The following is a 25,149-nucleotide window of genomic DNA, read 5'->3' as shown; positions in this document are numbered from 1 at the left end:
TGTATTTTTAGTAAAGGTGGGGTTTCACTGTGTTGGCCAAACTGATCTCAAATGATCCACCCACCTCAGCCTCCCAAAGTGCTGGGATCACAGGTGTGAGCCACCATGCCCAGCCAATTTGTGTTGTTTTAAGCTACTAAATTTGTGGTAATTTTTTTTTTTTTTTTTTTTTTGAGACAGGGTCTCAAAACTCACCATGTCCAGCCATTTTTTTAATTAAAAAAAATTTTTTTTTGAGATGGGGTTTCACTGTGTTGCCCAGGCTGGTCTCAAACTCCTGAGCTCAGGCACTCTGCCCATCTTGGCCTCCAAAAGTGCAGGGATTACAGGTGTGATTAGCACCTCGCCTGGCTAATTTTTTTTTTTAATTTGAAGAGCTTTTAAGGTACAAGTGATTTCTGGTTACGTGGATGAATTGTACAGTGGTGAAGTCTGGGATTTTAGTGCGCCCATCACCCGAGTAGTGGACATTGTACCCAATATATAGTTTTTTCTCCCTCACCTCTCTTCCATCCTCCCACTTCTGAGTGTGCGTGGTCCATTATAGCCCTCTGCATACCTTTGCATACCCAGAGCTTCACTCCCACTTCTAAGTTAGAACATACAGTATTTAGTTTTCCATTTCTGAGATACTTGACTTAGAATAATGTCCTCCAGCTCTGTCTAAGTTGCTGCAAAAGACATTATTTTGCTCTTTTTCATGGCTGAGTAGTATTCTGTGGTGTATATATACCATATTTTCTTTATCCACTAATTGGTTAATGAGCAGGCACTTAAGTTGGTTCCCTATCTTTGCAATTGTACACTGTGCTGCAATAAACATACACATGCAGGTGTTTTTTTGATATAATGACTTTTCCTTTGGGTAGGTACCCAGTAGTGGGGTTCCTGGATCAAATGGTAGACCTACTTTTAGTTCTTTAAGGAATCTCCAGCCAGGCAGGCTGACTCATGCCTATAATTCCAGCACTTTGGGAGGCCAAAGTGGGCAGATTGCCTGAGGTCAGGAGTTTGAACACAGTCTGGCCAACATGGAAACACTGTCTTTACTAAAAATACAAAATTTAGCCAGGTATGGTGTCATGTACATGTAATCCCAGCTACTTGGGAGGCTGAGGCAGGGGAATTACTTGAAGTGAAGGTTGAGAAGTGGAGGTTGCAGTTGCAGTGAGCCAAGAGATGGTGCCACTGCCCTCCAGCCTGGACAACAGCAAGATTCCATCTCAGGGGGAAAAAAAAAAAAAGAAATCTCCATACGGTTTTCCATAGAGGGTTATACTAATTTACATTCCCACCAGCAGTGTATAAGTGTTCCCTTTTTATGGGGCAATTTGTTTTAGTAGCAATAGGAATTTTTTTTTTTTTTTTTTTTTTGAGACGGAGTTTCGCTCTTGTTACCCAGGCTGGAGTGCAATGGCACGATCTTGGCTCACTGCAACCTCCGCCTCCTGGGTTCAAACAATTCTCCTGCCTCAGCCTCCCGAGTAGCTGGGACTACAGGCGCGCGCCACCGTGCTCAGCTAATTTTTTCTATGTTTAGTAGAGACGGGGTTTCACCATGTTGACCAGGATGGTCTCTATCTCTTGACCTCGTGATCCACTCGCCTCGGCCTCCCAAAGTGCTGGGATTATAGGCGTGAGCCACCACGCCCGGCCAACAGCAGTAGGAAATTAATATGGGTTAAAAGCTAAAATCAAGGAAATCTGTTAGAAGTCAGAATAAAAGGCTGAGTGTGGTGGCTCATGCCTGTAATCCCAGCACTGTGGGAGGCCCAGGTGAGAGGATCACTTGAGCCCAGGAGTTCAAGACCAGCTTGAGCAAGAAGGCAAGACTCCCATCTCTACTAAAAATACAAAAATTAGCCGGATGCAGTGCAGGCACCTGTGGGCTCAGCTATTCAGGAGGCTGCGGTAGGAGGATGGCTTGAGCCTGGGAAGTGTAGGTTGCAGTGAGCCAGACCATGTCACTGCACTCCAGCTTGGGCAACAAAGCGAGACTCTGTCTGGAAAAAAAAAAAAAAAAAGGCTGGGTGCAGTGGCTCATGCCCATAACTCCAACACTTAGGGAGGCGGAGGTGGGCGGATCACGAGATCAGGATTTCGAGACCAGCCTGACCAACATGGTGAAACCTTGTGTCCACTAAAAGTACAAAAATTAGCTGGGTGTAGTGGTGCATGCCTGTAATCCCAGCTACTCGGGAAGCTGAGGCAGGAGAATGGCCTGAACCCAGGAGGCGGAGGTTGCGGTGAGCCAAGGTGGCGCCATTGCACTCCAGCCTGGGTGACAGAGTGAGACTCCGTCTCAAAAAAAAATCACAAAAAAGACAAAGAGACATAAAATAGAAGAAACATATAAGAAAAGTGGAATATCAATTCAGGAAGTCCAACATCCAAACAATAGAAATTGAAGAGAAACATTAAACATAGGTGAGAAAATGATTTTTTTTTTTTTTTTTTGAGACAGAATTTCGCTCTTGTTACCCAGGCTGGAGTGCAATGGCGCGATCACTGAATATGGATTTAAGTAAAATTTGTAATATATCCACAGGATGGTGGGGAGGGAGAGAACCATAAAAAGGATAATTTTTTTTTTTTTTTTTGAGACAGAGTCTCACTCTGAGGTCCAGGCTGGAGTGCAATGGTGCCATCTCAGCTCACTGCAACCTCTGCCTCCTGGATTCAAGCAATCCTCCTGCCTCAGCCTCCTGAGTAGCTGGACCTACAGGAATGAGACACCATGCCCAGCTAATTTTTTTTTTTTTTTAGAGATAGGGTCTCACTATGTTGCCCAGGGTGGTTTCAAACTCCTAGGCTCAAGTGATTCTCCCACCTCGGCCCTCAAAGTGCTGGGATTACAGACATGAGCCACCATGTCTGACGAGAGGGATAAAATCTTCTACCAAAACCGATAATCAATACATAATGTCAAAATCAATAAATCCCAGAAGCTTAAAAAGTTGAAAATGTTAACCTCTGGGCAGTGTAGCTGCTGGATTTAAAAAATATATATGTAGGCTGGGTGCAGTGGCTCATGCCTGTAATCCCAGCATTTTGGGAGGCTGAAGCAAGTGGATGACTTAAGGTCAAGAGTTCGAGACCAGCCTGGCTAACATGGTGAAATCCTGTCTCTATTAAAAATACGATAATTACCTGGGTGTGGTGGCGGGTATCTGTAATTCCAGCTACTAAGGAGGCTGAGGCAGGAGAATTGCTTGAATCCAGGAGGCAGAGGTTGCAGTGAGCTGAGATCATGCCATTATACTCCAGCCTGTGTGACTAGAGTAAAACTCGATCTCAAAAAAAAAAAAAAAAAAAAAAAAAAAATATATATATATATATATATATATATGTATTATATACCTTTGATGCACTAAATATTTATGACACAAGAATATATGACTTCTTAAGTTATACATAATTTTCTAACAAAATATAGGAGTTGCTTTTAAAAATACTGGATAGGAGAGATCCAAGATGGCTGATCACTAGCAGCTCGGGATTGTAGCTCCCACTGAAAACGCAAAGAACGAGAGGACGCCACACCTTCACATGAATTCTTGTTGCTCACGCACCAGGAGATTCCCAGCGGAGGAGCCCCACGGGTCGCCAGCGCGACTCTTGTGACCGGCGAGGCAGTTTTGCCGGCGCCTCGGAGCATCGGTTCTTGGTGCAGAGTCAGAAAAGCACCATCCATCTTAACGCCGCTGATTTGGTCGGCGCAGTGGGTTGCTCAGATTTCGGCGCTGAGAATCAATAAGTTGGACGTCCACTCAGAAACCCAATTACAAAGACGGTAATTATAAAGACCACAGATGGATAAATCTACAACGAAGGGAAGAAAACAGCCAAAAAAGGCTGAGAATACCCAAGATCAGAACGCCTCTTCCTCAGCAGGGGATCCCAGTTCCTCATCAGCAACGAAACAAGGCTTGATGGAGAACGAGTGTGCTCCAATTACAGAAGCAGGCTTCAAAACGTGGATAATAAGAAACTCCTGTGAATTAAAAGAACTTATGCTAACACAATCTAAAGAAACTAAGAACTTTGAAAAAAGGTTTGACGAAATGTCAACAAGAATACAAAATTTAGAGAGGAAAATAAGTGAATTGATGGAACTGAAAAACACAATACGAGAACTACGTGAAGTATGCACAAGTTTTAACAGCCGAATTGATCAAGCAGAAGAAAGGATATCAGAGGTCGAAGACCAACTCAATGAAATAAAACTAGAAGACAAGATTAGAGAAAAAAGGATAAAAAGGAATGAGCAAAGTCTCCAAGAAATATGGGACTATGTGAAAAGACCTAATCTACACTTGATAGGTGTACCTGAATGTGACGAAGAGAATGAATCCAAGCTGGAAAATATGCTTCAGGATATTATTCAGGAAAATTTTCCCAACTTAGTAAGGCAGGATAATATTCAACTCCAGGTAATACAGAGAACACCGCAGAGAGATTCCTCAAGAAGAGCAACTCCAAGGCACATAATCGTCAGATTCACCAGGGTTGAAATGAAGGAGAAAATACTAAGGGCGGCCAGAGAGAAAGGTCAGGTTACCCACAAAGGGAAGCCTATCAGACTCACAGAAGATCTCTCAGCAGAAACCCTACAAGCCAGAAGAGAGTGGGGACCAATATTCAACATCCTTAAAGAAAAGAACTTTCAACCAAGAATTTTACATCCAGCCAAACTAAGCTTCATAAGTGAAGGAAAAATAAAGTTTTTTGTGAACAAGCAAGCACTCAGAGAATTCATCACCACCAGGCCTGCTTTACAAGAGCTTCTGAAAGAACCACTACACATAGAAAGGAACAAACAGTATCAGCCTTTCTAAAAAATACCAAAAAGTAAAAAACATCAATATAATGTAGAATTTACATCAACTAATGGGCAAAATAGCCAGCTAATATTAAATGGCAGTATTAAACTCACATATATCATTATCAATTCTAAATTTAAATTGACTGAATTCCTCAATTCAAAGACAGGCAATTTGGACAAAAACCCAAAACTGTATGCTGCATCCAGACCCATCTCACATTCAAGGATACACAAAGACTCAAAACAAAGGATGGAGAGAGACTTACCAACCAACCAGAGAGCAAAAATAAATAAATAAAAAGCAGAAGTTACAATTTTTGCCTCTGATAAAATAGTATTTAAAGCAACAAAGATCAAAAGAAGCAAAGAAGGACATTATATAATGATAAAAGAATTAATGCAACAACAAGAAGAGTTAAAGGTCCTAAATATACACGCACCCAATACAGGAACACCCAGACATACAAGACTTATAAAGAGACTTAGACTCCCACACAATAATAGTGGGAGACTTCAACATTAATATTAGACAGATCAATGAGACAGAAAATTAACAACGATATCCAGGACTTGAACTCAGATCTGGAACAAGTAAACGTAATTAACATTTATAGAACTCTCCACTTTACACAAAATATACACTCTTATCAGTACCACATCATATCAACTTAGAAGTTTAAACGAAATGTTGGTTGGCTCCTTGTTTGTTACTCTCTTCCCTCATTTTCTTTCATGTCTCCATTATTGAGGACAATTATAGGCATACCCATATTTAGACTGCATTTTAGCCCGGGCAGCAAAGCAATACCCCCATTCTCTCTCCCTCTTTCTCTTTCTTCCTCTTCTTTATTCTTTAAAAAAATAAAAAAATAAAAAATAAAATAAAAATACTGGATAAAATGAGGCTATTGATTAAATGAAGTTCCTGAGACAGTAGGAAGGTATAATCCAGGACAGGAAGTGCTGATCATCTGGGGCTGGAGATAAAGAGGTGAGGTGGGTGTGGTAATAGATACTCTGCAGGTATTGCAGGTTCCAGGGGCAGAAAGTTGAGGAAACCCATGGCTGGTAAAATAGGTTGTAATGTCACCTGCTGGGAGCAAAGGGAGTCTAGGCAGTGAGCAGCTTGAGGACAGTGTGAACAAACATACACATGGAGCAGGATGTTAATGTGGAAATTTCAGGCTGGGCTTGGTGGCTCACACCTGTAATCCCAGCCCTTTGGGAAGCCAAGGCAGGATCACTTGAAACCAGCAGTTTAAGACCAGCCTGAACAATGTAGTGAGATCCTGTCTCACAAAAAAATTTTCAGTTAGCCAGTGGTGCACACCTGTAGTCCTAGCTATTCAGGAGGTTGAGGTGACAGGCTTGTCTGAGCCAAAGAGATCGAGGCTGTAGTAAGCCATGATTGTACCACAGCACTTCAGCCTGAGTGAGACAGCAAGATCCTGTCTCTTAAAAAAAAAGCAAAAAAAAAAAAAAGAAAAATTGGCTCAAGTCACCAAAGTGGTAGATATTAGAAACCAAAGTAGTGAGTTGTGCAACAGACTTATATATAGAAATTTCTTTTTTTCTTTTTTCTTTTTCTTTTTTTTTTTTTAAGATGGAGTCTCACTCTGTCACCCGGACTGGAGTGTAGTGGGTTGATCTTGGCTCACTGCAACCTCCGCCACCGGATTCAGGCAATTTTCCTGCCTCAGCCTCCCAAGTAACTGGGATTACAGGTGTGCACGACCACACTCAGCTAATTTTTGTATTTCTAGTAGAGATGGGGTTTTTCCATGTTGGCCAGACTGGTCTCGAACTCCTGACTTCAAGTGATGCACCCGCATTGGCCTACCCTTCCTTCTTATACCAAGAATATAAAAGAGTTGAAGAAATTGGAGACAAAGGCAGAAAGAAAATTTTGGGAAACAGCTGTGATGTGAATCCCACTTCCCTTCAGGGGAAGGGGTGAAAGAGCTTCACTGCAAGGCAAAAGAGAAGGCTATGCGGGGCCCACTCTGACAGTTCAAGATGTGTCCCCTGTGGCGTAGAATCTAAAGGTCAGAAGTTAGGCTGTGCCACTGCTGAGGATGAGGCCAAGCAAAGGAGGCTGATTAAGAACAAGCCCAGCAGGGCGCGGTGGCTCAAGCCTGTAATCCCAGCACTTTGGGAGGCTGAGGCGGGTGGATCACGAGGTCAAGAGATCGAGACCATCCTGGTCAACATGGTGAAACCCCGTCTCTACTAAAAATACAAAAAATTAGCTGGGCATGGTGGCACGTGCCTGTAATCCCAGCTACTCAGGAGGCTGAGGCAGGAGAATTGCCTGAACCCAGGAGGCGGAGGTTGCGGTGAGCCGAGATCGCGCCATTGCACTCCAGCCTGGGTAACAAGAGTGAAACTCCGTCTCAAAAAAAAAAAAAAAAAGAACAAGCCCACACGCCAAAACTGGCCATGGCAAAGGATGTGTGACTGCCTCCCATGGATAAGAGGGAGGCCATGCCTGAGAGGGAGCTGGAATGGCGCTGCAGCGACTTAGACATGGAGGACTGATGTGTCCTTAGCAGAGTGACACTGGAGGTGACCACCAGGTGCCTCGGAGCCGTAGAAGGAACAGGTAGCCAGGGTGGAGACACATAGACCTAGATCAAAGTTATTGCAAGTGAGGGTTGCAATGGTTCTCCCAAGAACCATTAAGTGCCCACAAGAGTGACAGCTGTGAAGATATAGAGAGTGTGAAGCCATCTAACCACAGGAAATAAATTTTCTGCCCTCTCCCTCTGTTGTTCCTTCCACTCCTGGAAGGGTTGGAAACCAATGACCAAGTGGGAGAAGGAAAAAAGGGTTCACTGTCCCTGGGTGCAGGGTTTCTGCCTAGAACATGTCCTGTCTGTGATTACAAAGAGAAGATTTACTTTTGAATGGAGATTGAAGTTCTGGTTGCTACCATACACTGGACATTCGCATTTAAAATTGGGATTGTCTTTTGTGATTTAAAGTAACCATCTAGGCTGGTCACAGCGGCTCATGCCTGTAATCCCAACACTCTGGGAGTCCGAAGCAGGCGGATCGCTTGAGACTAGAAGTTTGAGACCAACCTGGCCAATACAGCGACACCCCATCTCTACCAAAAAAAAACACAAAAATTAGCCGGGCTTGGTGGTGGGTGCCTGTAATCCCAGCTACTGGGGAGGCCGAGGCACAAGAACCACTTGAACCCAGGAGTTGGCGGTTGCAGTGAGCCAAGATCACACCATTGCACTTCAGACTGGGTGATAGAGTAAGGCTTGGTCTCAAAAATGAAATAATAAAATAAAATAGGCCAGGAGTGGTGGCTTATGCCTGTAATCCCAGCACATTGGGAGGCCAAGGCAGGAGGATCACGAGGTCAGGAGTTTGAGATCAGCCTGGCCAACATGGTGAAACCCCGTCTCTATTATAAATACAAAAATTAGTCGGGAGTGGTGGCAGGCACCTGTAGTCCCAGCTACTTGAGAGGCTGAGGCAGGAGAATCGCTTGAACCCAGGAGGTGGACGTTGCAGTGGGCCAAGATCATGCCATTCATTGCACTTCAGCCTGGGCAACAGAGTGAGACTGTCTCAAAATAAATAAGTAAATAAATAAAATAAAAATAAATAAATGAAATAAAGTAAAATAACCATCTAACTTTTTATTACTGACAAGTGTCCGGAAAAGCTATGAGACCATCCAAATTGACACCCAAGGCAAAGGAGAGAAACTAGCCCCCTTTATTTAACAGATAAATAAAGGGGCTGAGGAGATGAGAATAAAGTTGCTTTTCTGGCTACTCTAGTTCACCCAGGTCAAGAGGAAGAGGGATGCCTATAAGCAGCACAATAAAAAACACAGATTTTGGAAACAAAGAGAATTGAGTTTGCAATGTGGCTCTGCTGCTTCCTAGCTATGTGGCCTCCGGTTGGTAATGTATGTTGAGTCTGTTTTCTCCATTGGAAAATGCAGCTAGTTAAGCATATCTCCCAGGGTTATTTGGAAGGACTAAACTAGATAACATTTGGAAAAAAACTTAAACACATATTGGTTTTCTTCCTTTCTCCTCTTTGTCATAGGATGCTGTGGTTGGCTGGTCGGCCTGGATAAGCCAGGGAAGACTTCCTGCAGGTGCTGACTCTTGACACTGTCTTCCTCAAAGGACGAAGGAGAAGCAGACTGGCAGAGGTGGATCCTGGGGTGCTCCAGACAAAAGCAAGAGATGACTAGGGTTGGCAGATGAAATACAGGATCCCCAAATTAAAGTTGAATAAAGATGACTAGGGTTGGCAGATGAAATGCAGGATCCCCAAATTAAAGATAAACCACAAGTAATTTTTCAGTAGAAAACATGTTTGAGATCTACTGATACTAAAAACAGTCATTGTTTACCTAAAATTCACAGGTAATTGAGTGTCCTTTTTTTTTTTTTTTTTTGAGATGGGTCTCATTCTGTTGCCAGGCTGGAATGCAGTGGTGCAATCTCAGCTTACTGCAACCTCTGCCTCCAGGGTTCAAGCGATTCTTCTGTCTCAGCCTCCTGAGTAGCTGGAACTACAGGCGCTCGCCACCACGCCCAGCTAATTTTTAGTAGAGAAGGGTTTCACCATGTAGGGCAGGATGGTCTCAATATCTTGACCTCGTGATCCTCCCATGAGCCACCGCGCCCAGCCCTGAGTGTCCTGTAGTTTTACTCACTCAGTCTAGCAACCCTGAATGAGACAGAGTTGGACTGCTTGGCTACAGTGGAGAGAATGGGCTGAGTGTCACACAATAGGACAAGCCTGATCCTTGTTTCTATTTTTCTAGCTGTTTCGCAGGGTTCTAGTTGAGAGGCAGTGACTAAAGCCGCAGTATTGAGAAATTCAGTTAGACTGAGTTGAATTGAGAAGCTCTGAGCCATTTACACACAGAGCAAGCGGGCTGTGGAGGCTGGGCCCTTCGGACAACAGCTCTCCCAGCAGGCTGGCATCCTTTTATGCCTGGAAGCAGAGGAACGGATGACCTCAGAAAGGGCTCAGAAAGAAAGGCAGGCAAGTTTCCCCCAGTGCCTGCCCTACTGCCTTTTCAGGCCCAGCCAGGCCCTGGCTCCCCTGCCTGTTTAAAGAGGTAGAAAGGCACAGGGCAGAAAAACAAGATCCTGCAGCAGCAGCCCCTCACGGGGGAGGTGGGTGCAGGCTGAACGCTGACTAGGCCCTTTGCTTTGTACCCATTCTGCTTATTCCCACACAACAAAAGTGCTGCTCAGCCGCCTGGCCAGCTCCATTGTGCTCTTACCACAAAGTGCTGAGTCCAAGGGCTTCCCTGGCCCCATGACCTCACTCCCTCCCCACCGGCCTAGAGGCAAGGCCCAGGAGTCCGAGCTATCCACAAAATTCCATTAAGCATCTATGCTGCTTGGCATGTAGCCCTGGGATCCAGAAGCCCACGGTTCAAACTGCCCAGGTTACATTTGGGAGCTGTCACGGTCCTCTTAATGTCAGACATCACCCCCAAAACTAACAGTGCACCCCACTGGACAGCCAGTTGTTCCACTCAGTTGCACAGCGAGTGTGCGGGCTGAGAACACGGTTTGCAATCTGTGTCCCCAGCAGATTCATGCCCTTTAGAAAACTAGACTGACAGAATATGCTGCTAAAATTAAAGACCGAAAAATATCGGAAAACAGAAGAAAAAAAGAAAGAAAAATATCGGAAAACCAGAAAAATAAAGTGAATATGGTCCGAATTCAAAGGAAACATTTTTTACCTGAATTTTCTTCTAAAATCTGTGCTGCTTGCTCCCACTTGTCTCTATGAAAATCTGGCAAAAAATGGTGTCTGACTTGGCAAAATCAGTAATGCAATTACAATGTGGCGATGAGTTCTGAGTACCTAGCTTTGCCCTAAACCCCTTTATTTCCCTTCATCTGATAGCGGTGGTTAAGGTAGGTATTATCATCCTATTTCATGCCAGGAGGAAACAAGATGGGCTTTGCAGTCAGATAGACAGGCACTGAAGTCCCTGCTAGGTTCCCTGGCCCAGAACTTGGCCTCTCAGAACCTCAGTTACCTCATCCATAAAATGGGTATTCTTATGATCTGCTTCACAGCTTTGTGGTGAGGATTACAATGACACTGTCTGGTTTTGCGGTCAATGCTCAGTAAGCTATAGTTATCACTAATAAGGATGAACAGGAGTGACCCAAACCCAGCCCGGGAGAAGGGATTCCAAGCTGTTCACTCCCTTCATTCCCACTCCTTGAGTGGCTCTGCTCTAACATTCCTGGAACAAGATGGGGCTGGGGGCCGCAGCCAGGGAAGCAGCAGTGCCAGACAATCAGAGAAGGAATCCCCTAACTCGGTTAAAAACTATATTGAGTTGATATTTGGAAGGCTTGGTGGTCAGTACCGGAGACCCGAGAATCCTCAATCTTTTTTTTTTTTTTTTTAAATAAAAAAATGGAACGCTTCACGAATTTGCGTGTCATCCTTGCGCAGGGGCCATGCTAATCTTCTCTGTATCGTTCCAATTTTAGTATATGTGCTGCCGAAATGAGCACGAGAATCCTCAATCTTTCGGGACTTACAGTGATTGAGAAAAGTGGATTGGGGCCAGATGAGGAATTCTGACTCCAGGAATGTTTGATGGATATTTGTAAATTGTTTGCACAATAACCCTGATTCCCACCCAACCCCCACTATAGTTCGGTGGATGTGTGGTCGGGCTTTTCCAGCAAACATAAAAGCCCTGCTTCTCTGCAAAAATTAAAACTTAGCTAAGTTGGTCTCCATGTACTAAGAATTCAGTAGGATGTAAAGCCCCACATTACGATGCTGATAGTGTGTGAAGCACAAGCAGGCCAGTTGTGACTGAGGTGAGAAGGCCAAACTCAGCTGGGTGCTCCTAGCAATAAGGACTATGCCACCAGAATCACAAAACCCAGTCATTCATTCATTCAAAATATACTTATTGAGCTAGAAGTTATGCTTAGAGGCAAAGAAACAATGAACTAGGCGGGGTGCAGTAGCTCAAGCTTGTAATCCCAGCACTTTGGGAGGCTGAGGCCAGTGAATCCCTTGAGTCCAGGAGTTCGAGACCTGCCTGGGCAATGTGGTGAAATCCTGTCTCTACAAACAAATACAAAAATTACCCAGGTGTGATGGTGCACACCTATTATCTCAGCTACCTGGGAGGCTGAGGTAGGAGGATCGCTTGAGCTTGGGAGGTGGAGGTTGCAGTGAGCCATGATCATGCCCCCGCACTCCAGCCTAGGCAACAGAGTGAGACTCTGTCTAAATTTTTAAAAAGAGAAAGAAAAAAACCCCAATGAACTAGGCAGGTTAAGGCCCTTACCCTTGTAGAGCATGGAGCCTAGTGGAAGAATTAGATAAGTAAACAATCAGTTTTATTTAGTTATTTATTTTATTTTATTTTATTTTTTTTGAGATGGAGTCTCACTCTTGCCCAGGCTGGAGTGCAGTGGTATGCTGTTTGCTCCCCGCAAGCTCCGCCTCCTGAGTTCAAGCAATTCTCCTGCCTCAGCCTCCTCAATAGCTGGGACTACAGGCACCTGCCACCACATCCGGCTAATTTTTGTATTTTTAGTAGAGATGGAGTTTCGCCATGTTAGCCAGGCTGGTCTCGAACTCCTAACCTCAGGTGATCCACTCATCTCAGCCTCCCAAAGTACTGGGATTACAAGCATGAGCCACTGCACCTGGCCAGTTTTATTTTTTAAAATCACTTTAATAGAAAATACGTTCTCAATGTTCAAATTTTAAAGGTTACAGAAAAATATACCATGAAAAGTCTTGTCATGTCTGAGCCCCAAGTGCCTCAGTTCCCTCCTGACCCTTGGAAACCAGTATTTCTAGTTCCTAAAGCAATTTCTACAGTATGACCAATGTGATCTTGTGTAACTGGAAAAGCACAGGATGCCATGAGGACACACCGTGAGGACTGAGCCAGTATAAGAGTAGATGATTAGGCCGGGCGCGGTGGCTCAAGCCTGTAATCCCAGCACTTTGGGAGGCCGAGGCGGGTGGATCACGAGGTCGAGAGATCGAGACCATCCTGGTCAACATGGTGAAACCCCGTCTCTACTAAAAATACAAAAAATTAGCTGGGCGTGGTGGCGCGTGCCTGTAATCCCAGCTACTCAGGAGGCTGAGGCAGGAGAATTGCCTGAGCCCAGGAGGCGGAGGTTGCCGTGAGCCGAGATCGCGCCATTGCACTCCAGCCTGGGCAACAAGAGCGAAACTCCGTCTCAAAAAAAAAAAAAAAAAAAAAAAAAGAGTAGATGATTGAAAAAAATGAGCAAATGAGTTTCTCGAAGACCTCAATTCTGGAAAGGAAAGAAAGGAGGAAGAGAAGGGAAAGGAAAGAACAATCACTAGCCATAGACAGCCAGTGCGTTAAGCCCTAGCACAGCCAGCAGGTTGCCAGAGCATGCTATGATAACAAGAGCAACTCTGTCCCCTGCCAGCCATCCATCCAGACATCACAAGTTAATCCAGGCAGCAGAAGCATGCTTGGGGGATGTGCCATGCTTAGCATCAGACTTATACGTCTAAAGCAAGTTTGTTCAACGGGCAGCCTGTGGCAGGACAGCTTCGAATGCATCCCAACAACTTAATAAACTTTCTCAAAACATTATGAGATTTTTTTTGCAGTTTTTTTTTTTTTTTTTTTTTTTGAGACGGAGTTTCGCTCTTGTTACCCAGGCTGGAGTGCAATGGCGCGATCTCGGCTCATCGCAACCTCCGCCTCCTGGGTTCAGGCAATTCTCCTGCCTCAGCCTCCTGAGTAGCTGGGATTACAGGCACGCGCCACCATGCCCAGCTAATTTTTTGTATTTTTAGTAGAGACGGGGTTTCACTATGTTGTCCGGGATGGTCTTGATCTCTTGACCTCATGATCCACCCGCCTCGGCCTCCCAAAGTGCTGGGATTACAGGCTTGAGCCACCGCGCCCGGTCCTGCAGTTTTTTTTTTTCTTGAGACAGAGTCTCACTCTGTTGTCCAGGCTGAAGTACAGTGGCACAATCTCAACTCACTGCAACCGCCACCTCCCAGGTTCTCCCAATTCTGCCTCAGCCTCCCCAGTAGCTGAGGCTACGGGCATATGCCACCATGCCCAACTAATTTTTTTTTTTTTTGTATTTTTAGTGGAAATGGGGTTTCACCATGTTAGGCAGGATGGTCTCAATCTCCTGACCTCGTGATCTTCCCACCTTGACTTTCCAAAGTGCTGGGATTACAAGCATGAGCCACCATGCCTGGCCTTTTTTTTTTTTTTTTTTTTTTTTTTAAGCTCAGCAGCTATTGTTCAGTGTTAGTATATTTTATGTGTGGCCCAAGATAAATAATTCTTCTTCTATGTGGCCCAGGCAACCCAAAAGATTGAACACTCCTGGTCTAGAACGTTCTGCCCAAATCTGCAAATACTTGAATACATACCAGACTTCACCCCCTGATTTTTGGTTCTGAAAAGAAGAGGCACTGATGAAACTTGAGTCAGGGGCTGCAGAGATTGCAGAGGGATTGGGAGAACTTTCTTCTTCTCTCCAAGCTGCTATGACATTTTCTTTTTTCTTTTTTAAATTAATTAATTTTTTTTGAGACATCTGGTTTCCAAGACATTTTCAATAGTATCTGTCACTAGAAAGAGAGTAGGGGAAGGAATCACCAGCCTACAATGTATCAGGCAGATATTCTCTCTATTTTTGAGGTTGAGAGAGGCTGAGTGACTTGCTTCAAATCTCCCAGCAGGGAAGCTGGGATTTGAACCCACATCTGCCTGGCTCAAAGCCCTCCACATCCATTGCAGCCTCTTGCTTCTCACAATATCTGTGATGCTTGCAGAACGCATCTTCACCTTCAGAGCCCCTGGGGAGGCCCATGATTCCCCTACCTTACCCTCATCAAGTGTCCCCAAGTTTCTGGGAGAAGTCATTTTTACCCTTTAAGGTACCTTAGGCCTGTGAGATTTCCGACCTAAAACAATACATTAAAACCCCAAACTTGACCAGGCATGGTGGCTCACATCTGTAATCCCAGCACTTTGGGAGGCCGAATGGGTGGATCACTTGAGGTCAGGAGTTCGAGACCAGCCTGGCCAACATGGTGAAAACCAGTCTCTATTAAAAATACAAAAAAAAAAAAAAAAAAAAAAATAGCTGGGTGTGGTGACAGGTGCCTGTAATCCCAGATACTCAGGAGACTGAGGCAGGAGAATCACTTGAACCTGGGAGGCAGAGGTCACAGTGAGCCGAGATCACACCACTGCACTCCAGCCTGGGCGACAGAGCAAGACTCCGTCTCAAAAAGAAAAAAAAAATTTTGGTTTTCAAGGTGTAGATGAAGGGAATTCTCGCCCCTGGCCTGGGTGAGCTGGAGGGGAGAAGCAAAGACATCTAGGTCCCTATCACCGCTTGCCTAGACAACTTCACAGGAAAGCCCCTGGGAATCTGAGATGGAGCAGGTGAACCCTTTACATCTAGATGGTGAGTCCAAAGGAAATATTCAGAGGATTGCCTTCCTCCCCTTCCTACTGCTGCCCAAAGATTACCCTCAGGTTGAAAAAGCCCTTTCCTCCTGGAACTGATGTGGGACATGGGCTGTTTGGGAGCAGAATGGTGAAACCAATTAACACTGAAGACAAAGGGACAGGCAGCCAAGATCATTTGAGGAGGAAAAATTGCTTCATTTCTAGGCTCCTTCCCCTTTTGAAGCAGATAACTTGCATTCATCATATGCTCAGTGTTTATATGCAGAATTGTAGTTTAGCCAGGGAGGTCTCTCTCCTCTCCTGGAATTTTTTGGGCCATTTATGCATTACTCCTGAGGGAGGGCCAGTGCAGGGTAGTGACTTTGGAGTTTGTTAGAACTGGGTTTGAGTCTTGGCTCTGCCATTATTAATACTGTGACCTTACGCAAGTCACTTGATTGTTCTCCGTCCCAGTTTTTTTATCTGGAAAACGGACGTGAAAACAGTACTGTTGTGGTGGTTGTGGAAAAGTCTTTCTTTCTTTTGTTGTGGAAAAGTATTTAATTCAAACTTTTCAAGTAAAAATATTTAGCACATGTCTAATATATAGGAATTATTCAACAAAAGACTTAATTCTTTTTAAAAACCCTAAAGTTGGTGGGGGCACAGTGGCTCATGCCTGTAATCCCAGCACTTTGGGAGGCTGAGGTGGGCGGATCACCTGAGGTAAGGAGTTTGAGGCCAGCCTGGCCAATATGGTGAAACCTGTCTCTATTAAAAAATTAAAAAAAATAAAAAATGTTTAAATAAAAACCTTAAAGTTATAGCTCCAAAATTTTAAAAGAAAATTGCAAAATTAAAATGAATATTTAATAAAACAGCTACAGAGAGACCCATGTCTGCTAGTCAACTATAATTGAAGTCAACTCTTACATAGTTATATATAAATACAACACAATAAAGATTTTCAAGAATACAATGAACCATTTTTTTCTCAATAAAGTTCAGAATTATAATAATTCCTTCATACTTTTTTAACAACAAGAAATGCAGATCCTGTATGGAAATGAGGTGCATTTTGATGCGTTTGATATGACATGGGTTCTCCCCGGGGCTTAGGAAGATCCTAAGGTGGTGTGAGGAACCTGGAGAAGGACAAGAGACAAATTCTCATGGCAGAGACCTCTGCCCTCACCCCACTGCCGGCTCTGAGATTAAGACTATAGCAGCCAAGGCCTGCAGCAGCCAGCCATGCCCATAATGGTGGGACCTCTCTGGATTTCTGTATCCCTGGTTTCAACAAAGGCCTGAGGGATGCCTGCCCAGCAAGCTGAGCCACCAAAGCTCTGGGGATCAGGGAGAACAAAGACACAGGGAAAGCAGAGTGCTGACAGGGCCAGAGGCCAGAGGCTGCAGGGCTATAAAGAGGGAGGCCACAGAGCAAGTGGCACCAGATGGAGACCCAGACTGTGCAGCAGGAGCTGGGTGAGTAAGGCCCTCAGGGTGCCCTTGCCCTTCTTCTCCTTGCCCTGCAGAGACATGCCCAGGAGAGGGCTCAGTTCTCCTGCCTACTGTGTAGAGCCTCCTAGAGTAGCTGGAGAAGAGTGTGGAACGCTGGGGAAAGGCAACCTTTTCTTGTCATCCCAAGAGGAGTCACTTATATAGCAATAATCACTGCCCTAGCAGCCAAGGCTGGGGGTGGGCATGGACCCCCAAGAAATGAGCACGGAGAAGGTATGGGGGCAGAACTTGGAAAATGTTGCTTATTCAGACATTCAGAATGGAAAGATATATTACAGAGTTTACGCACATCATTCCTGGGCCCGATACCAGCCAGATGAAGGGCCATGAATATCTTTCCCAAGTCAAGAAACCTGATACACAGATACACACCAGCCTGTCTTCCCTCTTCCCTTCCTTCCCGCTGTTTTCCTTCCTCTTTCTTGCTCCTGTCCTTGCTTTTTTTTTTACTCATCCTACCATCTTTACTGTCTACCTAACCTCTGTGAGCCTCAGTATCCTCACGTGTAAAATGGGGATAATGATCATTCTTAATTCATAGGCTCTGTGTGAAGATTAAACGGTGAATGCATGTAAAGCATTTAAAACAGGGCTGGATGTGTAGATAGCCATTGTTGAGTGTTAACTATTGTTAAGTCTTTTCTGTTTTATTTTTCTTCCTAGACAGAGTCTTCCTCTGTCTCCCAGGCTGGAGTGCAATGGTGCAATCTCAGGTCACTGAAACCTCTGCTTCCCGGTTCCAGTGATTCTCCTGCCTCACCCTCCCGAGTAGCTGGGATTACAGGCGCCTGCCACCATGCCCAGCTAATTTTTGTATTTTTTAGTAGAGACGGAGTTTCGCCATATTGGCGAGGATGGTCTGAAACCCCTAACCTCAGCTGGTCCATCCATCTCAGCCTCCCGAAGGGCTGGGATTACAGGTGTGAGATACCACGCCTGGCCTTTAACTCTTTTCTTCTTCACTTTCCTTCAATAAGTCTTTTCCAATGTCTCCCGATCCCCCATCCCAACATGTGCTTAGCACGGGGCTATACCAATCCCCCAGAAGACCAAGGCTTTGCCACTGAGGTGCTCACCAGGACAGTCAACCAGAACACAGATCGGTACTGTGGAGAGTGCTAGAAATCAAGAAGGAAAGCAAATGGCTGTGGGCTGGAGAAGGCAGGAAAGTCTCTGAGGAGGCAAGGTCAAGGCTGGGTAGGATCTAGGAGACAGAAAAGCAGAAAGTAGCCAGATAAAGATGAGACCATGAAGGGTTACGAGGGAGTTTGGGGCTTGGGAATCCTGGCATGGCTGGCTGTTTGTCCAGTCACTTAAGGGGTCTGGCTTAGGTGGTTGCCAAAGAGTTTCTATTGGGGACAGAGGCAATACCGTCACCTGGAAGCAAATGAGAGGACAGGGTCACAATGCTTGTCAGTGCTTTACCTGCATGATTGTTTCTGATCCTTACAATAACTCTGCATGTTGAAGTTTTACCAATGGACAAACTGAGGCTCAGGCTGGGCGCGGTGGCTCACATCTATAATCCCAACACTTTGGGAGGCTGATGTGGGTGGATCATTTGAGGTCGGGAGTTCAAGACCAGCCTGGCCAACATAATGAAATCCCATCTCTACTAAAAATACAAAAACTAGCTGGGAATGGTAATGCATGCCTATAGTCCCAGCTACTTGGGGGGGCTGAGGCAGTAGGATCACTTGACCCTGGGAGGTAGAGGTTGCAGTGAGGTGAGATTGCACTATTGCACTCCAGCCTGGGACACAGAGCAAGACCCTGTCTCAAAACAGCAACAACAGGCCAGGCGTGGTGGCTCATGCCTGTAATCCTTTGGGAGGCCAAGGCAGGTGGATTGCCTGAGCTCAGGAGTTCAAAACCAGCCTGGGCAACATGGTGAAACCCTCTCTTTACAAAAAATACCAAAAAAAAAAAAAAAATTAGCCAGGTGTGACGGCATGTGCCTGCAGTCCCAACTACTTGAGAGGCTGAGGCAGGAGAATTGCTTGAAACCGGGAGGCGGAGGTTGCAGTGAGCTGAGATCGTGCCACTGCACTCCAGCCTGGGCGACAGAGCGAGACTGTCTCCAAAAGCAGCAGCAACAACAACAACAACAACAAACACGTGAGGCTCAGCTAGTGAATGACAGAGCCAGAATTCCAACCAAAGTCTGTCTTGCAGACTTCAAGTCTCCTTTACCTTTCGAGGTATTTTCTCACCTCATCTTCCTCCCCAGAAGCCATATATGTCAGTTGGGTGTGCTCTGTCTTCCAGAAACCCTTCCAACCACCAAGATGGCTCAGACCAACCCTACGCCGGGGTCCCTTGGGCCATGGAAGGTAAGCCTACCCCCATCACATCCAACAGGACAGGGGTGAGATGCTGCACAGAGCAGGCCCCAGGCCTGTGCTCATCCATGAGGCAGTGACCAACCAGTAAAATCCCAGTCTGTAGGGGAAGGGTCCACACAAGCTCCAGGTGCTGTCAAAGGAAGGATCTCTAGGATGTCCCGTTGGACAAAGGAAGAATGACTCTGGATGCCAATGACGGGTGGGAGATGATGTCTAGCTTCCTAACTCCTTTCTCCTCCCCACCGCTACAGTCATCTTAAAATACAGCAGCCCAGCAAGGATTATGTCTATGGAGAAAATGAGGGCCCATAAAGAGATTTACTACTAGATCCTAAATATATCACTAGACTCAGCCTCCCAGCCTGAGGTTGGCTTTAACCATTGGCCAAAGTGGCTGATCCTCAGACCTCTCACTGGCCTCTCCCCAACACTCCCCACTTCCCTTTTGGGTCAACTCTGAGGCCAGCTCATGGCTTTGGGAGTGGTCCTCTGGCCAGGTCCATGAGCCAGGTTTTAGTTCAAAGTACAAAAAGGGTTGACCACAACTCTCCTTTAAACTCTAGGTTTCTATAGAGGGTGTGTCTGGAGAAGCTAAGAATCTATAGGGGCCGGGCGCGGTGGCTCAAGCCTGTAATTCCAGCACTTTGGGAGGCCGAGGCGGGTGGATCACGAGGTCAAGAGATCGAGACCATCCTGGTCAACATGGTGAAACCCCGTCTCTACTAAAAATACAAAAAATTAGCTGGGCATGGTGGTGCGTGCCTGTAATCCCAGCTACTCAGGAGGCTGAGGCAGGAGAATTGCCTGAACCCAGGAGGCGGAGGTTGCGGTGAGCCGAGATCGTGCCATTGCACTCCAGCCTGGGTAACAAGAGCAAAACTCCATCTCAAAAAAAAAAAAAAGAATCTATAGGAAGCTCCTGGGACTCCTAGAATCCTGGCCTCTGGGCCATGCTTATGATGGAACTGTGGTGGAATGGGAATCCGTAAGTCCTCGGCCTGTCCATTGGTCTAGCTATTATCCTTGGCAGACCATCCTATCATAAACCATTCCCTCCTCCACCTCATCCCTAGTCTGGGCATATGTACACCAACTAGTGGCATTAATTCAAACTCCTTCCTGCCCTGTCTACTCTGGAAGAGACCTCATCAGGCATCCCAGGCTTCAGCTGGTGACAGAAAACACAGAGTCAGACACAAGTTAAGCTGCTGAGCTGGGCCTATTTTTCCTGACGTACCAGATTCTAGCTCTCTTGAGCCATTCAATCCCATTTCAGATAACCATCTATGATCAGGAGAACTTTCAGGGCAAGAGGATGGAGTTCACCAGCTCCTGCCCAAACGTCTCTGAGCACAGTTTTGATAATGTCCGGTCCCTCAAGGTGGAATGTGGCGCGTGAGTATGGACCTCTGCAGAACTGCAGCCCCTTATTTCAGGTCCCTTCAGACATGGAACCACAGGGTGGGGAGAGGGGTAGAGAGATGTTCCTCTAGGCTCTAATCATTTCTCAGAGAGAGGCCTCGAAAGAAAGCACTACATGCATAATTCAGTAAGCCAAAGCTAGAAGGAACATGAGGTTCTCAGTGGCTTGGTACTAAATTTTGGGGAGTGGAAAAAGAAATACATACAATGAGGTGGGGCAATGGCAGTAATCAGATTTTTGCTTCTGGAGCTCACAGGCTGCTACCTAGGGTGCCCTCAGAACAGCCTCAAGACCCTTGAGTTTTTTCTTGCCTGCAGAAAATCAGTAGAGAAGAATTTGTCAAGTGGCTGCCTCTTTATGGCTAACTCTCCTCCTGCATGTCCCAGAGCAGACACTGTTAGCTAATTTCTCTATGAAAAAGGAAACCTCAACCCCATGACTCCAGAGACATGTTAGTTCCTGATTCATCTTTCAGGCAGTTTCTTGTTGATGGTTAATCTTGGTGAGGGAGACCCTCTCATTTCTGTCCTCTGACTCTTGGCAGGGTAGGCCTTTATCATTAGCCTGAAAACACCTAAGGAAAAGACTCATAGGCAGAACTGGCCTTACATGTGAATAGGCTTCCACAAGTTGCTTGCCACCAAAATCAAGCTCCAGTCCTTTAAAACAAGTAACACTTTAAGGTGTCATCACTGAGACCCAATTGTTAAAAACTAAGCTGAGTGTTTCAATAAATTAAGCATAGGTAATGGGCCACTAGGAGAAAGAACTCGCAAGTCATAGGAAAAAAGAGACTAGTAACCCATCAGTTGTCGGCTCATCCCTCTGCTTTCTTAGGAAGAAGCCAACGTGTTTGGCTTGAGCCAAAGCAATAGTCCAGGGGTGTCCAATCTTTTGGCTTCCTTGGGCCACACTGGAATAATTATCTTGGGCCACATATAAAATACACTAATGATAGCTGAGGAGCTAACATCAACAAAAAGCTCATAATATTTTGAGAAAGTTTATAAATTTGTGTTGGGCTGCATTCAAAGCCGTCTTGGGCTGCATGCAGCCCTTGGCCCACAGGTTGGACAAGCTTTCAATAGTCAGTCACTAGATAGGTGACTTGGAGAAAAAGAAAAAAAAAATTTTATTTTTGAGACAAGATGTCACTCTGTTGCCCAGGCTGCAGTGCAGTGGCGTGATCATGGCTCACTGCAGCCGCCACCTCCAAGGCTCGAGCGACCCTCCCCGCTTAGTCCTCTGAATAGCTGGGTCTGCAGGAGTGCACCACTATACCTGGCTAACTTTTGAGTTCTGCAGATAGGCTTTCGCCATGTTTCCCAGGCTGGTCTTGAACTCATGGGCTCAAGAGATCCACTTGCCTTGGCCTCCTGAAGTGTTGGGACTACAGGCATGAGCCACCACACCCAGCCAGGAAACAGAATTTTAGATTGACTTTGCTAATACACTCCACTCAGACCAGTGAAGTAAACAGATCTTTTCAGTGATAATCCAAAAACAAATTATAACATTCACAAACCTGCTTAGTATAGCTGTCAACGCATTCCCCACCTCTAGTGATAAATTACTTTTGCACAGCTCTACTGGGATTGGCTTGATATTTTACCCCACTTATCTAAAACGAAAGATGACTTCTCCCCAAGGCCATATAGGCTTTGAACACCATGAACAAACAACACTACATGTCTTTGGCAGCTGGATTGGTTATGAGCATACCAGCTTCTGTGGGCAACAGTTTATCCTGGAGAGAGGAGAATACCCTCGCTGGGATGCCTGGAGTGGGAGTAATGCCTACCACATTGAGCGTCTCATGTCCTTCCGCCCCGTCTGTTCAGCTGTGAGTCTCTGTAATTTCCACTTCTGTGCATATGAGGGATGGGACAAGAGGGTGTGGACAGACTGACATTCACGTTATTTCTCATCAGTTATGCTGATTGTGGCAGGAAAAGGGTAAAAAAAAAAAAAAAAAAAGAAAGAAAGAAAAAAAGAAAACATCGCTTTCTTTTCTAAGCCTGCTATTTGATTTTTCTGCACCAGGTGGTATTTCCCTTAAGCTAAAAGTAAGGGTCTTACAGGTGGCAATAAGTTGATACTCAAGAGCCTAGTAAACTTGTGAAACACGAGTAAATGAGTGAAAGTGCTTACCCTGTAGTAAAAAGTAAATCCTTACTGAGCAGTGTTTGAGGGGGGAAAAAAAAGAAAAAGTAAATCCTTGGCCAGTTAAATTTCAATCTGTGTAACATTTTACTGCAGAAACAGGGAAATGCTTAAGTAACCTTTCAGTAAGTGGGAATGACTGAAAAACAGGCAAGTCTTCCAGTATCTATCTACACACTGATAATAATCTTCTTGTTCCTAACACTTAAGTATTTTTCAATAATGCATCAGGCTGGGATGTTTCTGGTCTTTGGAAGAGTTCAAGCAGAAAGGAGAATGACCTTGAGGCGTATGTTGAAAATGATCCCTGTATTAGGAGTGAGGCTGGGCTAGAACTTTTCCAAATATTCAGTCTATATGTGAATTTCTCATGATTTTGGTTAATAATCTCACCTTGGTCCAAGTCTTGCCGAAATTCAACTAGTGGAGAAGTTAACCTAACTAGCTCTAAACCAAAAAAATACTTCCTTATCTGGAGGTGATTTCAATCTCACTTTTAAAAACATTTCATTGCCGGGCGCGGTGGCTCAAGCCTGTAATCCCAGCACTTTGGGAGGCCGAGGCGGGTGGATCACGAGGTCGAGAGATCGAGACCATCCTGGTCAACATGGTGAAACCCCGTCTCTACTAAAAATACAAAAAACTAGCTGGGCGTGGTGGCGCGTGCCTGTAATCCCAGCTACTTAGGAGGCTGAGGCAGGAGAATTGCCTGAGCCCAGGAGGCGGAGGTTGCGGTGAGCCGAGACCGCGCCATTGCACTCCAGCCTGGGTAACAAGAGCAAAACTCCATCTCAAAAAAAAAAAAAAAAAAAAACATTTCATTTGCCCACCCTAAGGTATAACTGACATACAGTAAAATTCACAGATCCTAAGTGCATATTCTCATGAGTTTTGAAAAATATATAGACCCATGTAACCAACACCCTAACCATATAAGTAACATTCCATCATAGTTCCCCGGTGTCCCTTTCCACTCAATTGCTCTCCTACCACGAACAGTTTTGTCAGTTTCTGAAGTTTATACAAGTTAGTCTCTGCCTTTTTAATGCTTGTGTGGTATTCATGTCCCCTACTGGACACACAGGTTATTTTCAACACACATACACACACAAGCACACACATGCGTATTTGGGCTTACTTTTTGTATTAATTTGTGAGATCTTTCTTCACATTAGTGAATATTAGTCCCTTGGTTGGCTGCATCTTGCTAGTACTTTTTCCCATTGTCAAATTCTCTTCATGTTCCAAAATAGTATATCAGTTATTTGTACATTCTAAATGCTATGGTATTTAAATTGGAACAAAATTATGGTAACTTCTTTGTCATAAATCTGTTGCCTTAATCTTTTTTAAATCAATGATCATGTGCATCCTTGTGTAACCCAAAAAATAGTGTTCCAATTTTAAAAAACATAGAATGACAGCCATAGCACTAGTATTAAACATTTTAAAACAAATTCTGAATTACAGAATCATAAAGAGTCTAAGATGACCATCTTTGAGAAGGAAAACTTTATTGGACGCCAGTGGGAGATCTCTGACGACTACCCCTCCTTGCAAGCCATGGGCTGGTTGAACAATGAAGTTGGCTCCATGAAGATACAAAGTGGGGCGTAAGTACAAAAACAGGGTTGGAACAGATTTCAAAGTAATTCCCTGGGGTTGCATCAATGGTCGTTTTTTATCAGATTTCATATGTATCAGTATATCACTTTCTAGTTATAGAGAATTTTAAATCTCAAGTTCTTTACACCAACTACCTCTTAAGGTTGCAGATTTTTTTCCCCAGACATGCCTCTAAGGAAGAATTTATGTTTACTACTTACACCTCTTTTCAAGATTAAGACTAATTAACTAGCTGTAGCCATATTATGCTTACAAATAGTGCCAGACACATTTAGGATGGCTTTTTCTAAGCCTAAAAGCATCCTATACCATTGTGTTGAGTAAAGAGGCTCAGGTTTTGGAGTGTTAACCAGATTCCTAGTTTTAATAATGCAATGTACTTTGAATTTCCTAGCTGGGTTTGCTACCAATACCCTGGATATCGTGGGTATCAGTATATCTTGGAATGTGACCATCACGGAGGAGACTATAAACACTGGAGAGAGTGGGGCTCTCATGCCCAGACTTCCCAGATCCAATCGATTCGCCGAATCCAACAGTAGTGGATTAAAAGCTCCAAGTACGAGAATTCCTTAAGGCATGAGACCTTGCTAAGCACTCTAGAATGAGTTTTATGTTCTGCTCACAGACATTGCTTTCAAATGTTAGCCGCTGAAATCCACAATAAATGTCATTAAAAAAAACAACAACAACTACTTTGTAGACTGAATTAACTACCATGCTTCACGTAAATCACACCTATGTGGATGAGAATTTTTGTTGTTGTTGAGACAGGGTCTCA

General features: G+C 44.8%; 1 protein-coding gene and 1 non-coding gene across 2 annotated transcripts; one reads left to right on the top strand and one right to left on the bottom strand.

The window, feature by feature from the left end:
• Positions 1-11,254: 11,254 nt before the first annotated feature.
• LOC120366954 (U6 spliceosomal RNA) lies at positions 11,255-11,361 on the bottom strand. Its single transcript, XR_005581465.1, has one exon. It is a non-coding gene; the product is annotated as a U6 spliceosomal RNA (small nuclear RNA).
• A 6,461-nt stretch (positions 11,362-17,822) lies between these two features.
• On the top strand, positions 17,823-24,910 carry CRYBA1 (crystallin beta A1). The gene is made up of 6 exons (XM_074388000.1): positions 17,823-17,914; positions 19,042-19,144; positions 20,433-20,551; positions 22,281-22,422; positions 24,213-24,355; positions 24,763-24,910. The coding sequence occupies exons 1-6, from the start codon at positions 17,823-17,825 to the stop codon at positions 24,908-24,910; spliced, it is 747 nt and encodes a 248-aa protein (XP_074244101.1).
• The last annotated feature ends 239 nt before the right edge of the window (positions 24,911-25,149 follow it).

Source organism: Saimiri boliviensis, chromosome 17, assembly GCF_048565385.1.
Source record: "Saimiri boliviensis isolate mSaiBol1 chromosome 17, mSaiBol1.pri, whole genome shotgun sequence".
In the NCBI taxonomy this organism is placed as follows: Eukaryota; Metazoa; Chordata; class Mammalia; order Primates; family Cebidae; genus Saimiri; species Saimiri boliviensis.
Note: the sequence above shows the minus strand (reverse complement) of the source record. Positions and strands in the feature narration are given on the sequence as shown.